This window comes from Vespula pensylvanica, chromosome 5 (genome assembly GCF_014466175.1).
Source record: "Vespula pensylvanica isolate Volc-1 chromosome 5, ASM1446617v1, whole genome shotgun sequence".
Lineage (NCBI taxonomy): Eukaryota > Metazoa > Arthropoda > Insecta > Hymenoptera > Vespidae > Vespula > Vespula pensylvanica.
Genome location: NC_057689.1, coordinates 8,277,203 through 8,296,529, shown reverse-complemented (window position 1 = coordinate 8,296,529; position 19,327 = coordinate 8,277,203). Strand labels below are relative to the sequence as shown.

General features: G+C 29.6%; 1 protein-coding gene and 1 long non-coding RNA gene across 3 annotated transcripts; one reads left to right on the top strand and one right to left on the bottom strand.

Annotated features, from left to right (window-relative positions):
* Positions 1-40: 40 nt before the first annotated feature.
* On the top strand, positions 41-18,967 carry LOC122629505 (aquaporin AQPcic-like). 2 transcript variants are annotated; one of them, XM_043812994.1, is made up of 5 exons: positions 41-440; positions 11,324-11,511; positions 12,109-12,252; positions 13,987-14,454; positions 17,640-18,967. In XM_043812994.1, the coding sequence occupies exons 1-5, from the start codon at positions 416-418 to the stop codon at positions 17,646-17,648; spliced, it is 834 nt and encodes a 277-aa protein (XP_043668929.1). In that variant the 5' UTR covers positions 41-415; the 3' UTR covers positions 17,649-18,967. The 2 variants fall into 2 exon arrangements, with proteins under 2 accessions (XP_043668929.1, XP_043668928.1); XM_043812993.1 differs by lacking the exon at positions 41-440 and adding an exon at positions 10,123-10,245.
* On the bottom strand, positions 8,838-17,732 carry LOC122629509. The gene is made up of 2 exons (XR_006327282.1): positions 17,595-17,732; positions 8,838-9,235 (listed from the first exon to the last, which is right to left on the bottom strand). It is a non-coding gene; the product is annotated as an uncharacterized LOC122629509 (long non-coding RNA).
* Positions 18,968-19,327: the final 360 nt, after the last annotated feature.

Sequence of the window (19,327 nt, the reverse complement as noted above, 5' to 3'; positions counted from 1 at the left end):
GTGAGTAAAGAGAGAGAGAGAGAGAGAGAAAAAGAGAGACCACGTGGTCGGACGCGATAAAATTCTCTACGATCGTACTCGTTCATAAACAGGCCGACCGACGAACCGTTCGGTTATCCTCTTTGTTTGCTCTTCTGCCTTCTTCTTTTCCCTTTGTTTTCAATTCCCTCACTCTCTCTCTCCCTCCCTCCCTCTCTGCCTCTTTCTCTCTACTCTCTTTAATACAATTGTTCTTCGTCTTTCCTTACAGTCGCAAAGTTTCTCTCTATCCGTCTGTCTCTCTATTTTCTCCAAGTGCATCCTTGTTCTTTCTCGTTTCGCGTGTCTCAACAATTTCTATATCTTCCTTGTGATTTTTTCTTTTCTTTTTCTTTTTTTTTTTTTTTCTCTTCTTCTTCAACGAGGATTTTTCACCATGACGTCGAATAACATACGAAGTGGTAAGTGATTACTTTCGTCATCAAATTCTGCTTTAATTCTTCACGATATGTATATATATATTTATTGTTCTTTAGAAATAAGTCATTAGTCACTTTTACGGTTTTGTTGTTACTTTAGAAATACGTATCACGTATGTATGTTTTTGCGTTAACGATTCGAAAGGAACGCACGTTTCCAAGGACGGTTCAATGGGTTTCACCGATCCTCTTTCTCTTTCTACCGTATTACGTGTGATAACCTGTTTTCATCACTAAGAGATATAGAAAAAAAAAAAAAAGAAAAAAAAAAAATAAACGTATGGAAATGTTCAAACGTTACTCAATCGTCTATGTTTACGCCGACTTATTATCGTGAGAATATTTATACGACGTTCGTTATTGCAACGCATGGAAAACAATTTTATAAGCTTTGATTCTTTCTGATTGTTATTCTTAAAATGATGATCGCAACAGGACGTTTAAAGGTGAACAAAATATCAAGGAAGAAAATAGTGAAAGTAGCAAGAACATATTCGTGATATATGTTACTCTTATAAATCACAGATCAGAATGCTGAAGTCCATGTGTTGTCACTCGTTTTTCTTTCATGTAAACAGTACGCGGTTAGTCACGTTAGTTCAAAGTTGACATATAGAGTGTAATCAACCGATTCTCCGACTTGTGACCGACGAAGATCATGTCTGCAAACTTGATCTTGATCTTAGAAATTAATTTAAAGTCGTTTACTCGTATGATCATTTAATGAAAAAAAAAAATTCGAGAATATCGAATCATATATCTTTGATATTTCGTATCAAATTTAAATCTATGTATCAGTTTCTTTTCTTTTCTTTCTTTTTCTTTCTTTTTTTTTTTTTTTTACTTTTTCTTTATTCTTTCATTTCTTTTCGTTTGTTTGAAGAAATTAGCAGCGAAAACGATCTTTTATAAGAGACGATTATATTTAGTAGTACAATCATTTCGGATACACCCTGTACATAAATCATTTTGACATACCCTGTATATGAATCATGTTTTATATAGATATCTATGTTATAGCTATTTACGTAGGTGTAATCATTTTTTATTCGTCGTCAACAATTCAATTCACATTTTTCAATTTTTTACTTTCAAGTAATCGTGATTACGATGTATTAATGATTTATAACTTGTAAACAGTTAAAGGATTCAGTGATGTATTATGAGTACGTTCAATTGAATCCACTTGTTCATAATTAATACACGTTCAGCGAGAAGATAAACTTTTGTCAGTTTTATTATTCGAGTAAACTTTCATGTAAACGTTACTTTTACGGCAACGTTATTAGACGTAATTCAATATTTAATTATGCAGGTCTATACTCGAAACGCTATCATTCAAATTTTATCGAAATATTATCATTCATTTTTGTACAGAAAAAGGGGAATTGTATGTTGCTTGACATTCTGGTTAATAATCATTCCGATAAAAAAAGAAAAAAAAAAAAAAGAAAAAGCTTATAATCTCGTCTAAATAAGCACGTTTTGACATTTAACACATTGTTTATTTTACGTGAAAAACAATAAAAAAAAAAAAAAAAAAGATTATACGTGTATATATTCTCGAAACATCGCAATACGATAATTATGACAACGATATATAAATAATATTAAAAATCAAAACAGATGTTAATTATAGCAATTTCCTTTCGCTTTCCTCTTTACGATTAAACGAACGTTATAATCTATTTTTGTATTTGTATATATTTCTTTTCTTTTTCCTTATGTACGTTATAAATCAAATCACATGACCGTTTCATTAATTTCATGCTTTTAAATAATTGGTTAGATGTTAAAAACCGATTAGGATACCTAAGAAAATATATCGAATTTATCTTCTAATTCGATGAATAGAAATGAATTTTTCATTTATATAAAATTACGTAAAGTTCATAGTATTATAGCTCGTTGAATTAGTTTTGACCTCGGTTATCATTTCGCAAAGATAAAAGTAAGTAGCTTCGTTTAAAACAAAAATTACTAGAAAGGCCTTGAAATCTTTTGGACTATCTCCATCCATGCAAAAAATTATTATATCACGAACAAAATTTTGTACGAATATTTGTTTTTTTTTTTTTTTTTTTATATATAGTTTCAGTCCAGTTACAATTAAATTCAATATATACATTTAATATGCGCTTTAATATTTATATTTTATATTTAATATATATATATATATATATATATATTAAAAAAGAAAAAAAAAGAAAAAGAATTGGTAGATATGGATTTAAAAAAATGTTTATCAACCGATACGAGGTCAACATTAATTTTTTTCTCTTTTATTTCCCTTTATATTTTTATTTATCAAAAAAATTCCAATGATTTTACTTGATAATCGGAATTAACATACGTATGAAACAAATGCGTAAATTTGAATTCTTGGAATTTAATTACGGAGTTATCGTTACGGAATTACGAGCAAAGGGCGCCATATATGTTGAAGGATAAAGTAAAGAATGTCTCGATCTTCTCGGAAGATCACGAACTAATGCAAATCTCATGGTCGAACGTTTTTATCCTTCGATTATTCATACATAGTTACATGCATACTTATTTCATAATAAACGATCGAAGTTGGCTTCGATCCAAATGAAAAAAAAAAGAAAAGAAGAATCATTTGGAAACTGACAATTCTTACAAGGTTACTATTATATTTATTTACTCATTTATTTATTTATTTATTTATTTATTTTTTACTTTTCCTATTTTTTGAATGATCGTTCAACCATTATTACAAACATATTTACTACGAATTATTTTCAAATATATTTATTTTCATATAATCATCAATGATATCTCTTGATTTTTTAAGTATGCTTAACGTTAATATTACTTATTAAAAAATTCAACCGATCTATATGTTTCCTTATTTAATAATGCAGATAGAATGACGTATGAAAATTCGTAATTACATATGCTATCACTTCGAACTCTAGAGCCTTGAACCATTCGATTTCAACGAGTATTATATAGTGTCAATCGCATAAAAAATATTTTTTTATAAAAATTATCGATATCCCGTTTTATAGACAACAAATTAATATAGATATGTGCATTTGTTTCATATTATGAAATAGAACATTTGTAATATCTAATCGGAAATTTCCATGAATCTAATAAAGATAGAAAATTATCAATATTCGGAAAATAATTCTTGAACTTTCGATCTCATACATATTTATCGAATAAAAATAAAGTACGGAAATGTTACGATAGTTTTGTTACAAGTTTAAAGTTAAAAATCATAAGAGCAGAAATATCTTTGCTTTTTAAAAAGAAACGTATAGCTAAATATATACGAATAAAATGATTTTTGTCGTTCGTTCACGATTTTTGTCACGAGCAAAATACCAAATTTTGATTAACGCTAATCAATCATTGATTAGAATCCAAAAAGGTACATCTGCCAGGCGTAATATCTTTATCGTTCACACGATAATATACGGATAAGGTGTTTAACTTATCAACGATTTATTCTATCACAGTTATTTCTTAATTTTCTAAGATAAATTTATTTTTTTTGAATTTTAAAACGATTTGCTTAGCGATAAAAATAAGTAAAAAAAAAAAAAAAAAAAAAAAAAAGAAAAAACAAATAGAAAGAAAGAAAGAAAGAAAGAGAAATAAATACGCGTCTTTCGTTAAACGTATTGAGACTTGCCGCTCTGATCGATCCTAGAGTAGTACGCAAATATTTACATACGTAAGTATTTCGTTTTGTATTCAAATTCAACGTTGATACGATAGCGTAACCACGAGTTGAAAGTCATTCGATCGACCTTAATAAGTTAAAAGGTGCTGTAATCGTGACTTGACTCGTTGAAACAAGATGAGAAAAATACAGAGTATCGTTTATGTAACAATATCAACACACACACACACACACACACGATAAATATTAACGAAAATGACGAGAGAAAATGATGCGATAAATAAATGAAAAAAAAAAAAATGGTGATAAGAGATAAAGAAGAGATGATATTTATAGTAATTAAGAGCATAAGATCATTTTTGATAGGTGTGAGATCAAACGTCATCTCTCAGTTGGTTAATTCTATATGCGATTTCTAACCTAACGCAAATCAGCACAAGTTAGACACGTATACGTAGCAACTTGGACACAGGTAACAAGAGAACGAGGCCGTTTATCCGTCTAACGGGCAGATTACATGCGACTAATTGCCGCATAATCTCTCTGATGGCGTTCCCGCGAAATTAACCGATTCTATGCGGATCGAAGATTAAAGGGGCTTCGTTAGATAACACACCAAAGACGATCGAAGTCTTTAGAGAAACAATTGTACTATACCAAACAACCAACGTTAGAATGTTATCCTTCTTCTTTTTTTATTTCTTTTTGAATTACATTTTATCTCGTATTTTAAATTACTTTCTGACACATCAAACTTCTTTAGATCGTCTCAAAATGTCTCCTGTTATTTTATTTTCTTTTTTCTTTTTTTTTTTTCTCTTTTTCTGTTTCCTTTTTTATCCGTCTCGCTGAACGTTTCTTCGTATTGTATGCAAATACGTGTATAAAAAGAAAAGCAAATAGAATTAAAAAAAGAAAGAAAGAAAGAAAAAAAGGAAATCGTAAAAATTGCTTTAAACAATATTCCAGAGTGCATGATTTACAGCGAACAATTTGCATCCTAAAACGACTTTATAGAGAGAGAGAGAAAGAGAGAGAGAGAGAGAGAGAGAGAGAGAGAGAGAGAAAAGAGACAAGAAAATAAACATACAGCTCTTCGATTTGAATTTTAAAACAAGTCCGTCGAGATGAAGTATACGAGGTATTCCAATACTCTGATGAGGATTTATCTCACGAACGCAAATTATAGTAATTTCGAATGTGGGGTAGTACACAACGATCGATCGTTTCGTTTCTACGTTCTACGTTATATAACATCATCGAAGAGTTTTTAAGTAACACTCCGAACGAATAACAAAGTTTCCACATATAATTATCAATCTTTCGAATCAATATTTCGATTCTTATTTAACAAACAAACGAGTTTGTTATTAAGTTTGTAATTAAGTCTTGTCATTAAATTGTATTCTTTTGATTATTAGCCCCGATGGAGAAACTTCGTTGTTACATAAACTCATAATATAAAAGATCAATAATATCTTTTCTTTATTTATTATTTTTTTTTCTTTTTTCTTTTTCTTTTTCTTTTTCTTTTTTTTTTTTTTTTTTACGATACAAAAATTTCAAATTCCTTTACTCTCAAATGATATTTTTATATTGAGACTCGATCGATCGATATCGTTATCTAAATTTATTATATCAGATAATAGTAAAACTATTTCTGTTAATCTTCAAATATCATTAGATTTTATCATGCGTATTTAGGATTACGCGTATACGACATCGACATAGTTAACTATCGTATTATTTGTCGAGGAAGGTCGTATGTTTCTCGTGGATATAACGAGAATGACTGAAGTACGTACGGCGGGGAAAGGAAAAAAAAAAAAAAAAAAAGAGAAAAAAGAAATAATAAAAAAATAAAATAGGATGCGAATCGTTTCGTTAACGAGAAAGATTGTTAACAAGAATAATAATTTTTGTCGAAGAAGAGAAAAGAGAAGAGAAGATCCTTGCAGTGGCAGTATTTGAATTTGACGAGACGAGAGGATACGCTTATTTCGCTTAATTATTCAACTGTGTTGTAAGGTTAAACGCTAGACAGGGTATTCCCGCATCACGTAAGAATATAAAGAATCGATGTATCGAAAGATAGAATAGATACTTGTCTAGAGTGTATTACGTAATAAAACAAGAAGATCGTTTTTGAACATACATGAGCGAACGAGCGTGAAATGTAATGAAAAAAGAAAAAAAAGAAGGGAAAAAAAATGTGTTGTTGGAAAGAAAGAGAGAAACGAGTAATAAAAAAAGAAGAAAAAGAAAAAAAAACCAACGTTTTTTGTGAATTTTAATTGATCTACGTACGATAGATACAAATGTACAAGGTGTCCGTTAGTTCTCGATGAAATTTTTGTTTCGACGATAGATTATTTTGCACGTAAAAAAGATAAAAGAAAAATGTTTGCAAAATATTTGACCTTGCTTGAACCTATTTGACCATGTTTTCGAATCATAACGATATACAAAATGTCCATTAGCTTTTAGGAAAATTATTGTTTCGACGATAGATTATTGCATGTAAAAACGTTAAAAAGAAGAATGTCCGCATAATATTTGACCTTGTTTGGGCCATAATATCTGATCCTGTTATCGAATTATAGCAAGTTTTATTCAGAAAGAATTCTATTGAAAGTGAAATTAGTTGAACTAAATTTCATCTTAACTATTTACAAACATAACTCAATATCTGAGATTGAATCAATGGAATATTCGAAAGGTGTTATTTGAAACACATCGTATACAGAAGGTTCGTTGACAGTGTTAAAATATTTCGCAAGAGAATTGAACATGAAACGTTTAGAAAATTCGAATAATGTCGGGCAAAATGGAGAATGGTAAGACAGCAAATGATAAAATGATAAAAATGTTTTTCAAAGGCTTGTATTCTAGATGCAAGAAGGAGATGCACTTTATTGCGAAGGTAGTAAACAGACACAATATATTAAAAAAGAAAAGTCTCTATAACTCGTAAACAAAGTCGAACGAGAAAAATTATGTTCATAAAAACTTTTCCTATTATTTTCATGTTCAAAATCTATCCGCAAAGATACGAGACACCCCGTATATGCATAAATTTTAAATCGCTCGTAAACTGATCGAACACGTGTAATTGAAAACGATTAACATCGAAGACAAGCATTTTTATGGAAATTTTATTGACGATTAAGTAACAATCCGCGTTATTTGATAATCGTGTTAGGATATTGACGATAATAAAATTGTTCATTGAATAGCGCGTATTAGATGTAGCTTTTAATTCTGAATAAATTTTTGCCTTTTTCGTTTTTCCTTTTTCTTTTCTTTCCTTGTTTGTTTGTTTGTTTTTTTTTTTTCCTTCGGCTTTCGAGTTTATTTATATCTATATAAAACGCATTATATTCGTTTTCTAAGCGATTTACTCGAAAATAAATATTTTTAAAGTATCAAAATTGTATTATTGTCAAAACTCTTTACAGTTTATCTATTCGAATTTATTCGATAGCTTAACTCAACGTAGAAAAGATTCTTTATCGTTGTTGTCTTATGTACAAATAAATAATGTATATAGTATCAAAATCCAACAATCGGTCACGGAAGGTTAATTAAAAAAAAAAAAGAAAGAAAAAAAAAAGAATTTCATTTAGTCACGTAAATTTCACGATTAAGAATGTGATAATTTGAACACTCGAACGAGATCTCGCTGATCAAGTAACTTTTTGTTAAACAACGACAAGATATAATAAAAGGCAGATCGGTTATAATTGTATCGACTCTTTATAATTCAATTTTCTTTGTGTCTAATTATGTTGTAATCCAGAAAAGGATAATATAGATTTGGTAGTTAACGCCTCCTGGGAACACGGAATAATCGCGTCGCGTGCATATCGTGTAGTTTGATAGTCATACGTCAACTATAATAAGCTCTCGGACATAACAGTCGAGAAATATAGTAAGACGTAATTGTATTTAAATAATTTCAGAAAAATTATTTCAGATATCGATTTGATATAAATCAAATTGGACGTGTTAAGAAATAGACAGTTTTAAAAATAATTAAATATCAACTTGGCTTAGAAAAGTAATTGAACGTAACGTTTAATCGTATTCAAAACGATTCTCGATCGAACTTGAAAATTAGAAATATAGAAATGTTTTCGTGATAGTAGCGGTAGTAGAACATCAGCTGCAATGGATAGGTTGCATTGCCACAATACCAAATGAATATGCAAGTCGAGATATATCAGTGAACAAGGACATTATTCAGCCAACGCAACCGATAACACGATTGTTTGGAGGTCGTTCGACAAAGTATAATTCTTAATATTGAATACCGATCATTAATTATATCCATTTATAAATATATTACTTGACTATGACTATGATAAAGCTTTCTGACCATTAACATTTAAAGAGACATAAAAAGAAATTTAAAGAATTCGTCACAAGTGATTTCGATAAGAGTTCAATTATGTCTTCTTCTTCTTCTTCTTCTTTTTTTTTTTTTTTTTTAATGTATAAAAATTAAATTTTCTCATTGAACTAATCAAAAAAGAAAAAAGAGAAGAAGAAAAAAATCGATGATCGAATTCTACCAGTAAATTTATTGTCTTCAAACGGTTTTGACAATGAAAAGGGTAGAAATAAATATGGGATTGTTCTTTAAAGTTTCCTTACCTTTAATTTTCTTTCTTGGACCTTTTCGTCTCTCCTTTTTCCTTTCTTCTCTCTCTTTCTCTCTCTCTCTCTCTCTCTCTCTCTCTCTCTCTCTCCTTTTTTTTCCACTTTACTTTCCCCTTTCTTGCGTCAAAGAAAAGTGTAAAAGTTCTCTGTCGGAGAATACAGTCGAGTAGCTCCTTTCTCGATGCTATCCTTCGACTACAAGTAGAGGTAATTACCTGCCATAATTATCCTTGTTGCTCGAGTTGGATGGTTCGACGTCCCTAATGTCGTTCACCCTCCATTTCTCTCTCTCTCTCTCTCTCACTCTCTCTCTCTCTCTGTCTGTCTCTTTTCATCTCGCGTAATACGCAAGTGCGTTTGCGACTTTGATGTTGACATACCGGAAAACTCAAATCAGCGTTAGCGTACCACTATCGTCCTTGGGAATACTTCTTTCATGCTTTTGATATTTCAATGGACTCTGTAAAAGAAAAAAAAAAATTTTTTTGTAACACTTTTTGACATTTTTGTCTCCCTTACATTAATTACCCAATTTGTTTGTTTCAAATCGAATATTTAAATATCTAGAAAAATGAAGTTATATAGTCAATTTATAAAAGAACACATTTACATATATTAATCATATTTCTTTCGAGAAGAAATATGAACGTTTTAAAAAATTCAAATATAAATATTTCAAAAGTGATAATTTGATATCGCAAACTGATAATGTCATTTCTTTTGAAAAGAGTTAAATACCGTGTTGAAAAATTCTGATATAGATATTTCAAAATCTTTTCGTCGTATTCGGGATTATATAAATTACGTTATAATTTATCTGTCAATTGTTATAATTTATTAGTTATCAATAACGATTAATGTGTAGGCACGTGACTCTCTATGAATTTATTTCCGTATATTATTCGTGTATTCACGATTTGTAATAGAATAATGATAAAGACTGATAATGTCATCGTTGAAGAAATATTTACCTTTATATATATATATACATACATACATACATACATACATACATACATACATACATACATACGTGTGTGTGTGTGTATCACTAAGATTAAAAATAAACAGGAATAATTATTTTGATAGATCATTAATATTTTATATTAAACGAACAATTGGTTGCAATCTCTCTGGAAGATCTTCTAAATATCTGTCCAAACGAGAAATTCTAATTCAAATATAATACGGAAATTTGTAATAGCTTTTCTCAAATGTCAGATACTCGCAATTCTACACATTGCGTTACTCCACGTTAGTATTACATACGCGTTTGTATAAATATATATATATACCATACGTGTTTGAAAGAGATAAAGGTAGGAATATAGATAGAGATAGACATATACATAGTTGCGTGTATGTTTCGAGGTAGTCTACTTCAACAAAGTTATTCCATCGATAGTAGTCGGTGCGCGTACAACAAGCTGAGAATCTCTGATAAATCGTTGAAGATGTCCTGGCGTTCTGGTAAGACCAAGATCCTTATCTTTTCGATTTTGATCTTATCGCTTTATATGCTAATAAAAATAAAATCATATTTCCTTTTTTTTTTTTTTTTTATTATTATTTACTTACTTATTTATTTATTTATTTGTTTATCTATCGTATTTCGAATATATCTTTTTTTCTTTCTTTCTTTCTTTCTTTATTTATTTATTTATTTATTTATTGAATATTTTTTTATTTATCTCTCTCAACTCCCCGACATTAAAACTTTTTCGTGACGAGTTTACGTCGAATCTCAAAGGTAATAACATTGTCTTTCATTTGTGAATTTTCCAACGCGAAATAACGTCCTACGGATTATGTTAATCCTTCGTAACGAACCCACATTTGTTTCGGTTTCAATACTAAATCGTACGTATGGAATTAATTTTGAATATATTATGAATATATTGTTCCTTGCTTGTTCGTCATGTTCCTACGGATTTATTGCTAAAGAAAATTCAATGTTAATCTACGAATAAAAATGTAGATACGTCGTATGTTCATTTTGAAGTTATGTGTTTCATAATTCGTTCGTTTATAAAATATTGTTATATTAAAATACACAGGAAATGTTATTAAACTGTGGTGATTTTAATAGAGGCGTTTTTTTTTCGTATTTTCATTTTGTTAACGCAAAAATATAATTACGCGTAAGAAATGTATATAAGTTTCTCAAAAGTTGCACGCTAACGTTAAAAAAAAAAATGAGCCATTACTTTCATAGATGTACGATTTTCAATTCAGCTTGAAAAATCAATGTTTAAATAATCGTTAAAGAGTTTAAATCTCGTCTCTACATAAAACTAGAAAATAATATAAGCACAAATATTCTCGTACGAAAATTTCTTATTTAATCTTTTAATATCGTATATAAAAGACACTTGTATCAACAAGCAGTATATTTTTCATAGCACTTGCGTAAGTATTATAAACTTACGATTAGCACGCTCGATAAAAAGTATTTCTTTTTTTTTTTTTTCTTTTTTATCTGCCTTTAGCGTGTAGAAGAGTCTGTATTAAATTAAAATTTTTACTAATACATCTATGGTTTTAATAGAATTTAGAAAGATGGTTCACGAGGAAGGTGCTATAAAAAAAACCATCATCACTGGATTAGCCGAGATGATGGGTACATCGTTATTGGTGTTCCTTGGATGCATGGGATGTGTTAGCGGTCTTGGTGTCGTCCCATCTCATTTACAAATCACTTTAAATTTTGGCCTAAGCGTTATGATCGTCATACAGGTTCGTACACACAGTTTGTATGTTTCTATTGGAAAATGTAAAATTATAAATCATTTTTTAAATCGCCATTATTAATCGATAAATAACGAATTGATTATGATCATAATTAATAAACACGAGTATCGTTTCGTTACGATTGTTTCCTTGAAAATATCCAAATTATTTATGAATTTGATGACAATAACGAATTTCGTTGGACGCAGTAGAATTTTGTTTGCTTCTCCTAAAACTCGAGCAGTTTGTACACGTAATAATATTTTACTCTATCAAATGCAATTTACGTTTTACAAATACTCATTGAAAATTTACATATGGTTTATAAATCGTAGTAAAAAGACATTCATAACGAGCGTTCCTAGTGCCGAAATTTTTTCTCCACAAGTCAAGTTGAATATTTAACAAATTTTAATTGTCGGGCCTCGTTAGCCCGGTTTCTTTATTATATAGTCATTCGTTAAACAAAGTGTACTGTTGTGGTTTTAACTAAAAGAAAAATAAAAGAAATTTGCTAGCTTTTCTCTCTCACACAATTCTGTCACGTTCTTTTACCTTACCGTATACACAGAAGTTAATTCTCTCTCGTCTTTCTTTTCACAGTGCTTCGGACACATTAGTGACGCTCACGTTAATCCCGCCATCACAGTAGGTTCAGTGGTACTCGGCAAGAAAAGTATTCCAGAGGCCTTGGTTTATTTGTTGGCTCAAACGTTAGGAGCCATCTCGGGTTATGGCATGTTAAGAGTTAGTATTGAAAATGTTACTAAGATAAAAATGAAAATAAGATACAAAGGTAAAAGTACGTTCTTTAAAAAACTCTTTGCGAAAAAACGATGTTAATTTCTTAATTAAAAAAAAAAAAGAAAAAAAAAAAGAAAGAAAAAAAACATGATCAAATTAGATGAACGTGAAATTGGATAGCAGAAACGTTCTATCTTTCTTTTTTTTTTTTTTTTTTATTTATTTCTATCTCTTTCTCTCTCTTAATATATATATTTTTAAAAGCTATCTTATATTCTAATTCTTGAATTTTGTAATCAACGTTGTAACGAAAAATTTCGATATTATCGAAAGATCCTTCTCTAATCTTTTATGATAAAAAAAAAAAAAGAAGAAGAAATAAGAAAAAATAAGATCGAAAAAGAGAAGCTTCGATAAAATTTGTTCGAACTGCGAGAAGGATAAGTAATATCGCGATGATAGTTTCTTTTTTTTTTTTTTTTTTTTTTTTTGTCAGAATAACGAATAGTCCGAATCACGTTTTTGTGTTCATTAGAAATATCCCAGTCACGTTTAATCGCAATTACGAAATGTTCAGATTAAAGAACAAATCGTCGGATTCGTTCCGACGTTTAAAGTACGATGATTGCGATTTTGTCTACGAACGAGGAAAAGAAAAAATAAATATTCCTCTTTCTTCTTACATTTTTTTTTTTTTTTTTTGCTTTTCTCGTTATTTATACAAACAAACAAACAAACGAACGAACGAACGAAAAAACAACTAAATCAAAAGATAAATACGATCGAGAAGGATAAATCTTGGAATAATAAAAAATATGAAGTAGAAAACGAGGAAGACAAGAAATTTTAAAGGATGAGACTAGTTAATTCTGACGTGAAGCGAGGAAACATAAAAAGAAGAAAAAAAAAAGAAAAAGAGAAATAAATATTTCCTCTGGTTATATTCTTCGTGGCAAGTGATTGAGCAACTGTTTATAATTAGGCAAGCAGTTAAGACGGAAGGGGGAGGAGAGGTTGAGGAACGATGGTGATGGAGGGAGGATGAAGAGAGAGAATAGATAGATAAAGTTTTCAGTGTGTTGTCCAGATAAAGAATCTCCAGGATGGAATTTCCCCATTGTAGTAAGCATAATAGTTGAAGACATTCATTGTCTAATGATTCAGAATGCGCGACTAACAAGTATTTCTGAATAAAAAAAAAAAGAAAAAGAAAGTACGAACAAAATAAACGCATTAGCAATCAAGATGTTCAATCAATGATAATGTCTCTCATAGATAAAACGTTCTATAGACAAACGTTGTATGAATGATACATATGTAACATGAGAGACCTTGATTCGATGATTCTAACGTTAAGATTGCCAATGAATAATTATCGCAGAGCGTACAAAGTCGGAAAGAAAATCTCTTATAAATATTCCTTCTCTCCTTCTCTTCATCTTCGAGCGAATAAAAGGAAGGTTAAAAATTATTTCTCGTGATTATAATCTTTCGATTTATTTATAAGCGACATTAGTACGTTTAGTAGGATATATATATATATATATATATATATATATATATATAGATCTTATTTTTACCGATACTTCGTATCAAAGATTTAAAGATAATAAATATAATAAATATTAGATAAAAAATAAATAAACGTAATGTAAAAAAGTATTAATCGAATTAAATAAAAAAAAAATTTTTAATATATATTGATAATCCAATCGCGCGTGTTATAAAAATTTGCAGGTAGTTACACCTGCGGAGAATTTAACATTGGGAGGAATAGATGATGCCGACAAATTATGCATCACCGATCTCCATCCTAACGTATCGGCGATTCAAGGACTCCTAATCGAAAGTTTATCTACATCTATTTTGATGTTGGTCTCATGTGCCATTTGGGATTTGAGAAATGAGAAAAATACGGATTCTGTGCCGTTAAAGTTTGGTTTTACGGTTGCAACCTTAGCCACGGCATTTGGTCCTTATACGGGTTGCAGTATGAACCCAGTGAGAACATTGGGACCAGCTGTTTGGAACAATCAATGGAGTCATCATTGGATATACTGGTTTGGTCCAATCGGAGGTGCCTTATTATCTTCGATCTCTTATCGCACAATTTTCGGTGTTCAACGTTCAGTGGAAGAAGAAAATGTACCGGAAAGAGTAGCTCTTAATAGCGTCGACATTTCTCAGAAAACAGAACTAAAAGAGGTTAGTAAAATTAACGTTTAATTAACTAATATGCTAATTATTATTATCTAATATTATCTAATGAAATAGATATGTTATATATAATATAATTACGTGATGAAAGTTTGGTAGAAATCGTTCAGAATATCTTTGATAACGTTAGACAAGTCTAAAAGTATAGATAAAACGTTTGATAAAAACGTTCGACGGTCGATAGAAGTGATCGTTCTCAAACAAGATAATCGAACGACTTTAACTCACTATTCGCTTCGGCTAACTGTTTAATTAGATTCGTTTACAACGTTATCTTGATCCAGATAAACTGATCTACTTATTGCTAGTAGAATGTTATAAGACAGTTAGTTGAACTTTACCAGTTAACAATTCAGTGGAACTATGATAATAATACACTATAATTCGATTCGGTTATGTCAAATACGATTGGATCGAAGATAAAGAAGATTGTCAAGGACAAATGGAGCGATTTAAAATACGAGTTCAAGTAAAATATTAATTACGAGAAAGCTATAATCGGTACGATGAAAGACTTATTTTTAAGATCTTTTATAACCATGAAATAATTTCCAAGTCTTTCTAACCGTGAAATCTTTCGATAATTACATTAATGAGAAACGAACGATCGATACGATATATAGATTAGATGCTTATCGAACTTACGATTATTCATGAGCGTGTATTTACGATACGTGCCACGATATCGCTTTAATACAAACCAAGAAAAATTTTACACACGTATGACGATGGAATTCACGTTTATCGCGTCTATTAGATACCAAAAGCTTTTCTTCGAGCAAATCTGTACGTCGACGAGATATCTTATTTGTTTAAAAATGAGAAAATAAAAAAGAAAGCAAAGAAGAAAAACGAAAAGTAAAAGTCGATCGAACTATAAAAAGAAAAAAAAAAAAGAAATAAGAAAAAAGTACGAGAAGAAAGAAGAGAGAAAAAAATGTAAAAAAAGAAAAAAAGAAAAAAGAAAAAATAAAAGACATTAGAGAGAAGAAAATAAAAGGAGGCGAAGAAAGAAAGAAAGAAAGAAAGAAAGAAAGAAAGATAGATAGATAGATAGATAGAATAAAAAGAGAAAAAAGAAAAAAGAAAAAGGACTCATGCGGCGATTGGTTCGTCGCCAAGAAAGTCAAAAAGATATTTTACCTCGTCCTGTCGATATTTCTTATTAACGAGACTTACCTACTAACGTATTTAAACATCTTATATCTCTACGAGACCTTAAACGAATCTTTAAAATACGCGAGAAACGTGGCTTTTATCGTGTAAACCGTATTCACGGTTTCACATGCATCATGGTTTCTTGCATAGAACAGATTATCTTGTATAAAGGCCGATTGTAAAGGACGATGATAAATCGTGACGCTCAGGGTTACCTCGGACTAAGTTCACTGAAACTGGTTTTATGGGACGTTACGTGAGAACTGGATTTAACGTTTGCTAAACTTACTTTCGATGATCGTCGATGCATTTCCCCGTTAAAGGAATATAAAAGCAACAGCGATCATTGTCGTTTCTTTTTATGTGTTCGATCTTACATTTATTAAACTTGATCTAACATTTGTTAAACTTCATTCGAATATTATTATTTCTTTCTTTCTTTGGATCGTCAATTTTGGAAGTTCGTTGAAAAGATAATTACTTATCGAAAAACGTGCAACTCGAAATGCGTTTAAACGATTAATATTAATTTTTGCGATTTGTCGAATCATTTATCGTTGCTGCAGAACAATGAACGAACGAATGAACTTATTTTTTTAATATTAATTTAAACTTTTCATATTGAGTTGAAAGTACGCACGCTAATATATTTGTACTTTGTAAATCTTATTTTATTTCCCGATTGAAAGCGTACGTCGCGGTTAATTTATATCCTGGAAGTTGATGTTTGCTAAGTTTAATTAAGTTAAAATTATACTTAATACAGTATAACGATATAATTCTAGTAGTATAAGTTATGCTATACATTAGATAATTGTGTTTCGTAATTAAAAATGTAGTTATAAAGAATTAAACGTTATAACATTCTATAATATTTGCTTGGTTATATTTGAATGATATGTATTTCAAACGGAACATATTAAATCAATATTACTGTGCGAGACGTAGAATAAATATAACTGACGTAGTTTAATATCGGTACAACGTTAAATATTAATAGATTAATTTTTAATATACTAATATTTTAAATAACTATCATTTTGCAATCGGAAATTAAATTGAATCGAAATTACTCTTGAAATTTTCTTAAGGTTTCGACTTAATTTTCGATATAAATTTTAAGTAAATATGCTCAACTATTTAGCTTGTAAAATTAGTACGTGCTTGTGTGTGTGCTCGTGTACGCCCACATGCCCTCGCACTAATGCGTATAAGTCTATATGCATAAAGATACATACATTATGTATAAATTCTAGTAAGAGAATTAGCAATTTTTAAGATAGATGGAGATCCTTCGTTAAGCCCACAAATTTAAATTTTTATCTATTCATCATCTTTGATTATTTCTGTAGGAAATTAAAAAAGAAAAAAGGAATTCATGCCCGTGGAGATTTATGGTACATGCCTGATATTATTTTAAATATTCCTACGACGTTGAAATTCTTTTTGTTTTTTAAATGCGATTTTTTTGTTCGATGAATATTATAACTTTGAAAATATCTATCGACATTTTAAAGCTCGAAGCCAGATCGAATCGAAATTACTTGTTAATCCTCGTTGCAAGTAATCTCATTTTTGTTATACATTTCAAGTCAATCTGTCTAGCCATTTAAATGTACACACATACACACACAGACACACACGCTCGTACGATGCAAATTTCAATATGAAATGTACAAATTCGAACGAAATTTTTAATATCAAATAATTCTGGAGATAATAGTTCGTCGATAACACTTTTCTCTATATCGAGATCAGAAGAAATTCGTTCATAAAAACAATATTTATAATTTTACCAATTTTTATTTATGTTACTTTCGTTTTATGTTAAGTTAAAGTGTAAAGTTTAATATCTAATTTTGATAATGCTTAGCTTTTATAACATTTGAATAACATAAATTTAGGTGAGAAAACGATCGAAAGTTAGTTTAATCGTATTTACGTTTTAATCTGTTAGAAAGTATACTTACAACAATTCGACGATTATAAACTTTTATATCTCTGCTTTGTTACAGCAACCTTGAGTTTATTCGTTAGAATAAACTCTCATGGAAACTGGCCAAACCACCATTGCCGCCATTTTGAACAACGTTCTTTTCGAGATTCTCGAATATGTGACGTTCAAAAGACAAGAGAGGAAAGTTACGGAAGTTAGCAACAAAAGATGGGACGATCTGTTCAATAGTCACTGACCTGCTAACAAAGTAGAAACAAAAGAAGAGATGTTAAATACTGGAAGGATCAATAATTGTTGAAATAAGTTATTCCATTGCAATAATCATACGATCCCTAATACTCGTAGGTCATTTTGACTTGCGTGGACTGATGAAACATCATTTTTCATAACGATCAGTTTATGAATTTTTTTTCAATTCATTTCAATATCTCCATCTTATCGTTTAGATTTTTAGAAATCATTAATCTTTTCTGCCTTCTTTTTTTTTTTTTCTTTTTTCTTTAACAATAATGAATAAGTTCATTCAATTCGCGCGAATTAAGAATAAGATATATTAGAAATACGTAGAAAATTTTATATGTAATTTTATGGTAAATTGTACGTAATTTTGCTATCATCGATCACGATCGATTTTTCAACAATCGATTCATTCAAATGATAGAAGGAATACGTACTATGTATTTAGGTGCACGATATTTCGGTCAATATTTCTCTTTTTATTAGACTCATAATTTTTTTTATCAAAGTGGGTTTCCATATAAAGTAATGCTCGCTAAATAATGAAAATATTGGTACGCCAAACAATGAGATACGTTCGCACCATATTTTCGTTTTATATGCTTTTTATTAGTATTATTTAAATACTATCTGCTTAACTTATGAACTGATAAATCATATACTCGTTCTACTTTGTTCTACTTTTTTTTTCTTCTTCTTTTCTTCTTGATCATCTTTTATTAAAGAAGTTTTTAGACCGATGTGCACGATAAAAAATTGTATTTAAGAAGCGTTTGTTATATTTCCTCTTTTTTTTTTTTTTTTTTTTTCATTTTTCTTTTCTTTTTTTGTTCGCCTCGACGAACAAAGAACTTAATTTTTAATTAATATTTAAGCCTAATTAAGTTATACATCTTGTACAAATTTTCTTAATGCATTGAAATTCAGTTAAACTTAATAATTTTTTACTTATCATCACGCGAGATGATCTAATTTTGCCCCTGTAACAATGTGAATTTCCAACAACCGTGTAATCATGGTTGCATCAGTCTCAGGCGCAATCGTTTTACTTAAACTTTTTACTATTGTTACAAAACATAAAAAATTGTCCTGTAATTCGGGCAAGAAATTTTGAAAAAATACATACATATAATATCGCCAAGTGAAAAATTATTTTACTTCAATTATTACACTTTACTTAAAATTCAAATTTTCTACCATTTTCAGTCCAATATTCGTTAAAAAGAGCAAATGGAATATTCACGTATATAGTTATTTTAATACTTTAAATTATTCATACGGCGAAAAAAATTGCTTTTTGCTTGCCGAATAATAAAATATTTCACGCGATTCGTGTCCTCGGGAATAAGGTTATCGTTAGATTTTAAAAAGATGAAAAATAAAATCGGTGGAACTCGTGGAGTAGAAGGAACACGTTTCATTTTTGTCACGAAATCTCTTGCGAATTTATTTGCATGTGGTGTATGAAACGATTTTACGAACGTTACGTAGCAACGTTCAAATTCGATG

Coding starts and splice junctions, on each gene's coding strand:
- LOC122629505 (XM_043812993.1), top strand. CDS start 10,137: ATGTTTCGAGGTAGTCTACTTCAACAAAGTTATTCCATCGATAGTAGT. Junction 10,246..11,323: donor GAAGATGTCCTGGCGTTCTG/GTAAGACCAAGA, acceptor TGGTTTTAATAG/AATTTAGAAAGATGGTTCAC. Junction 11,512..12,108: donor GCGTTATGATCGTCATACAG/GTTCGTACACAC, acceptor TTCTTTTCACAG/TGCTTCGGACACATTAGTGA.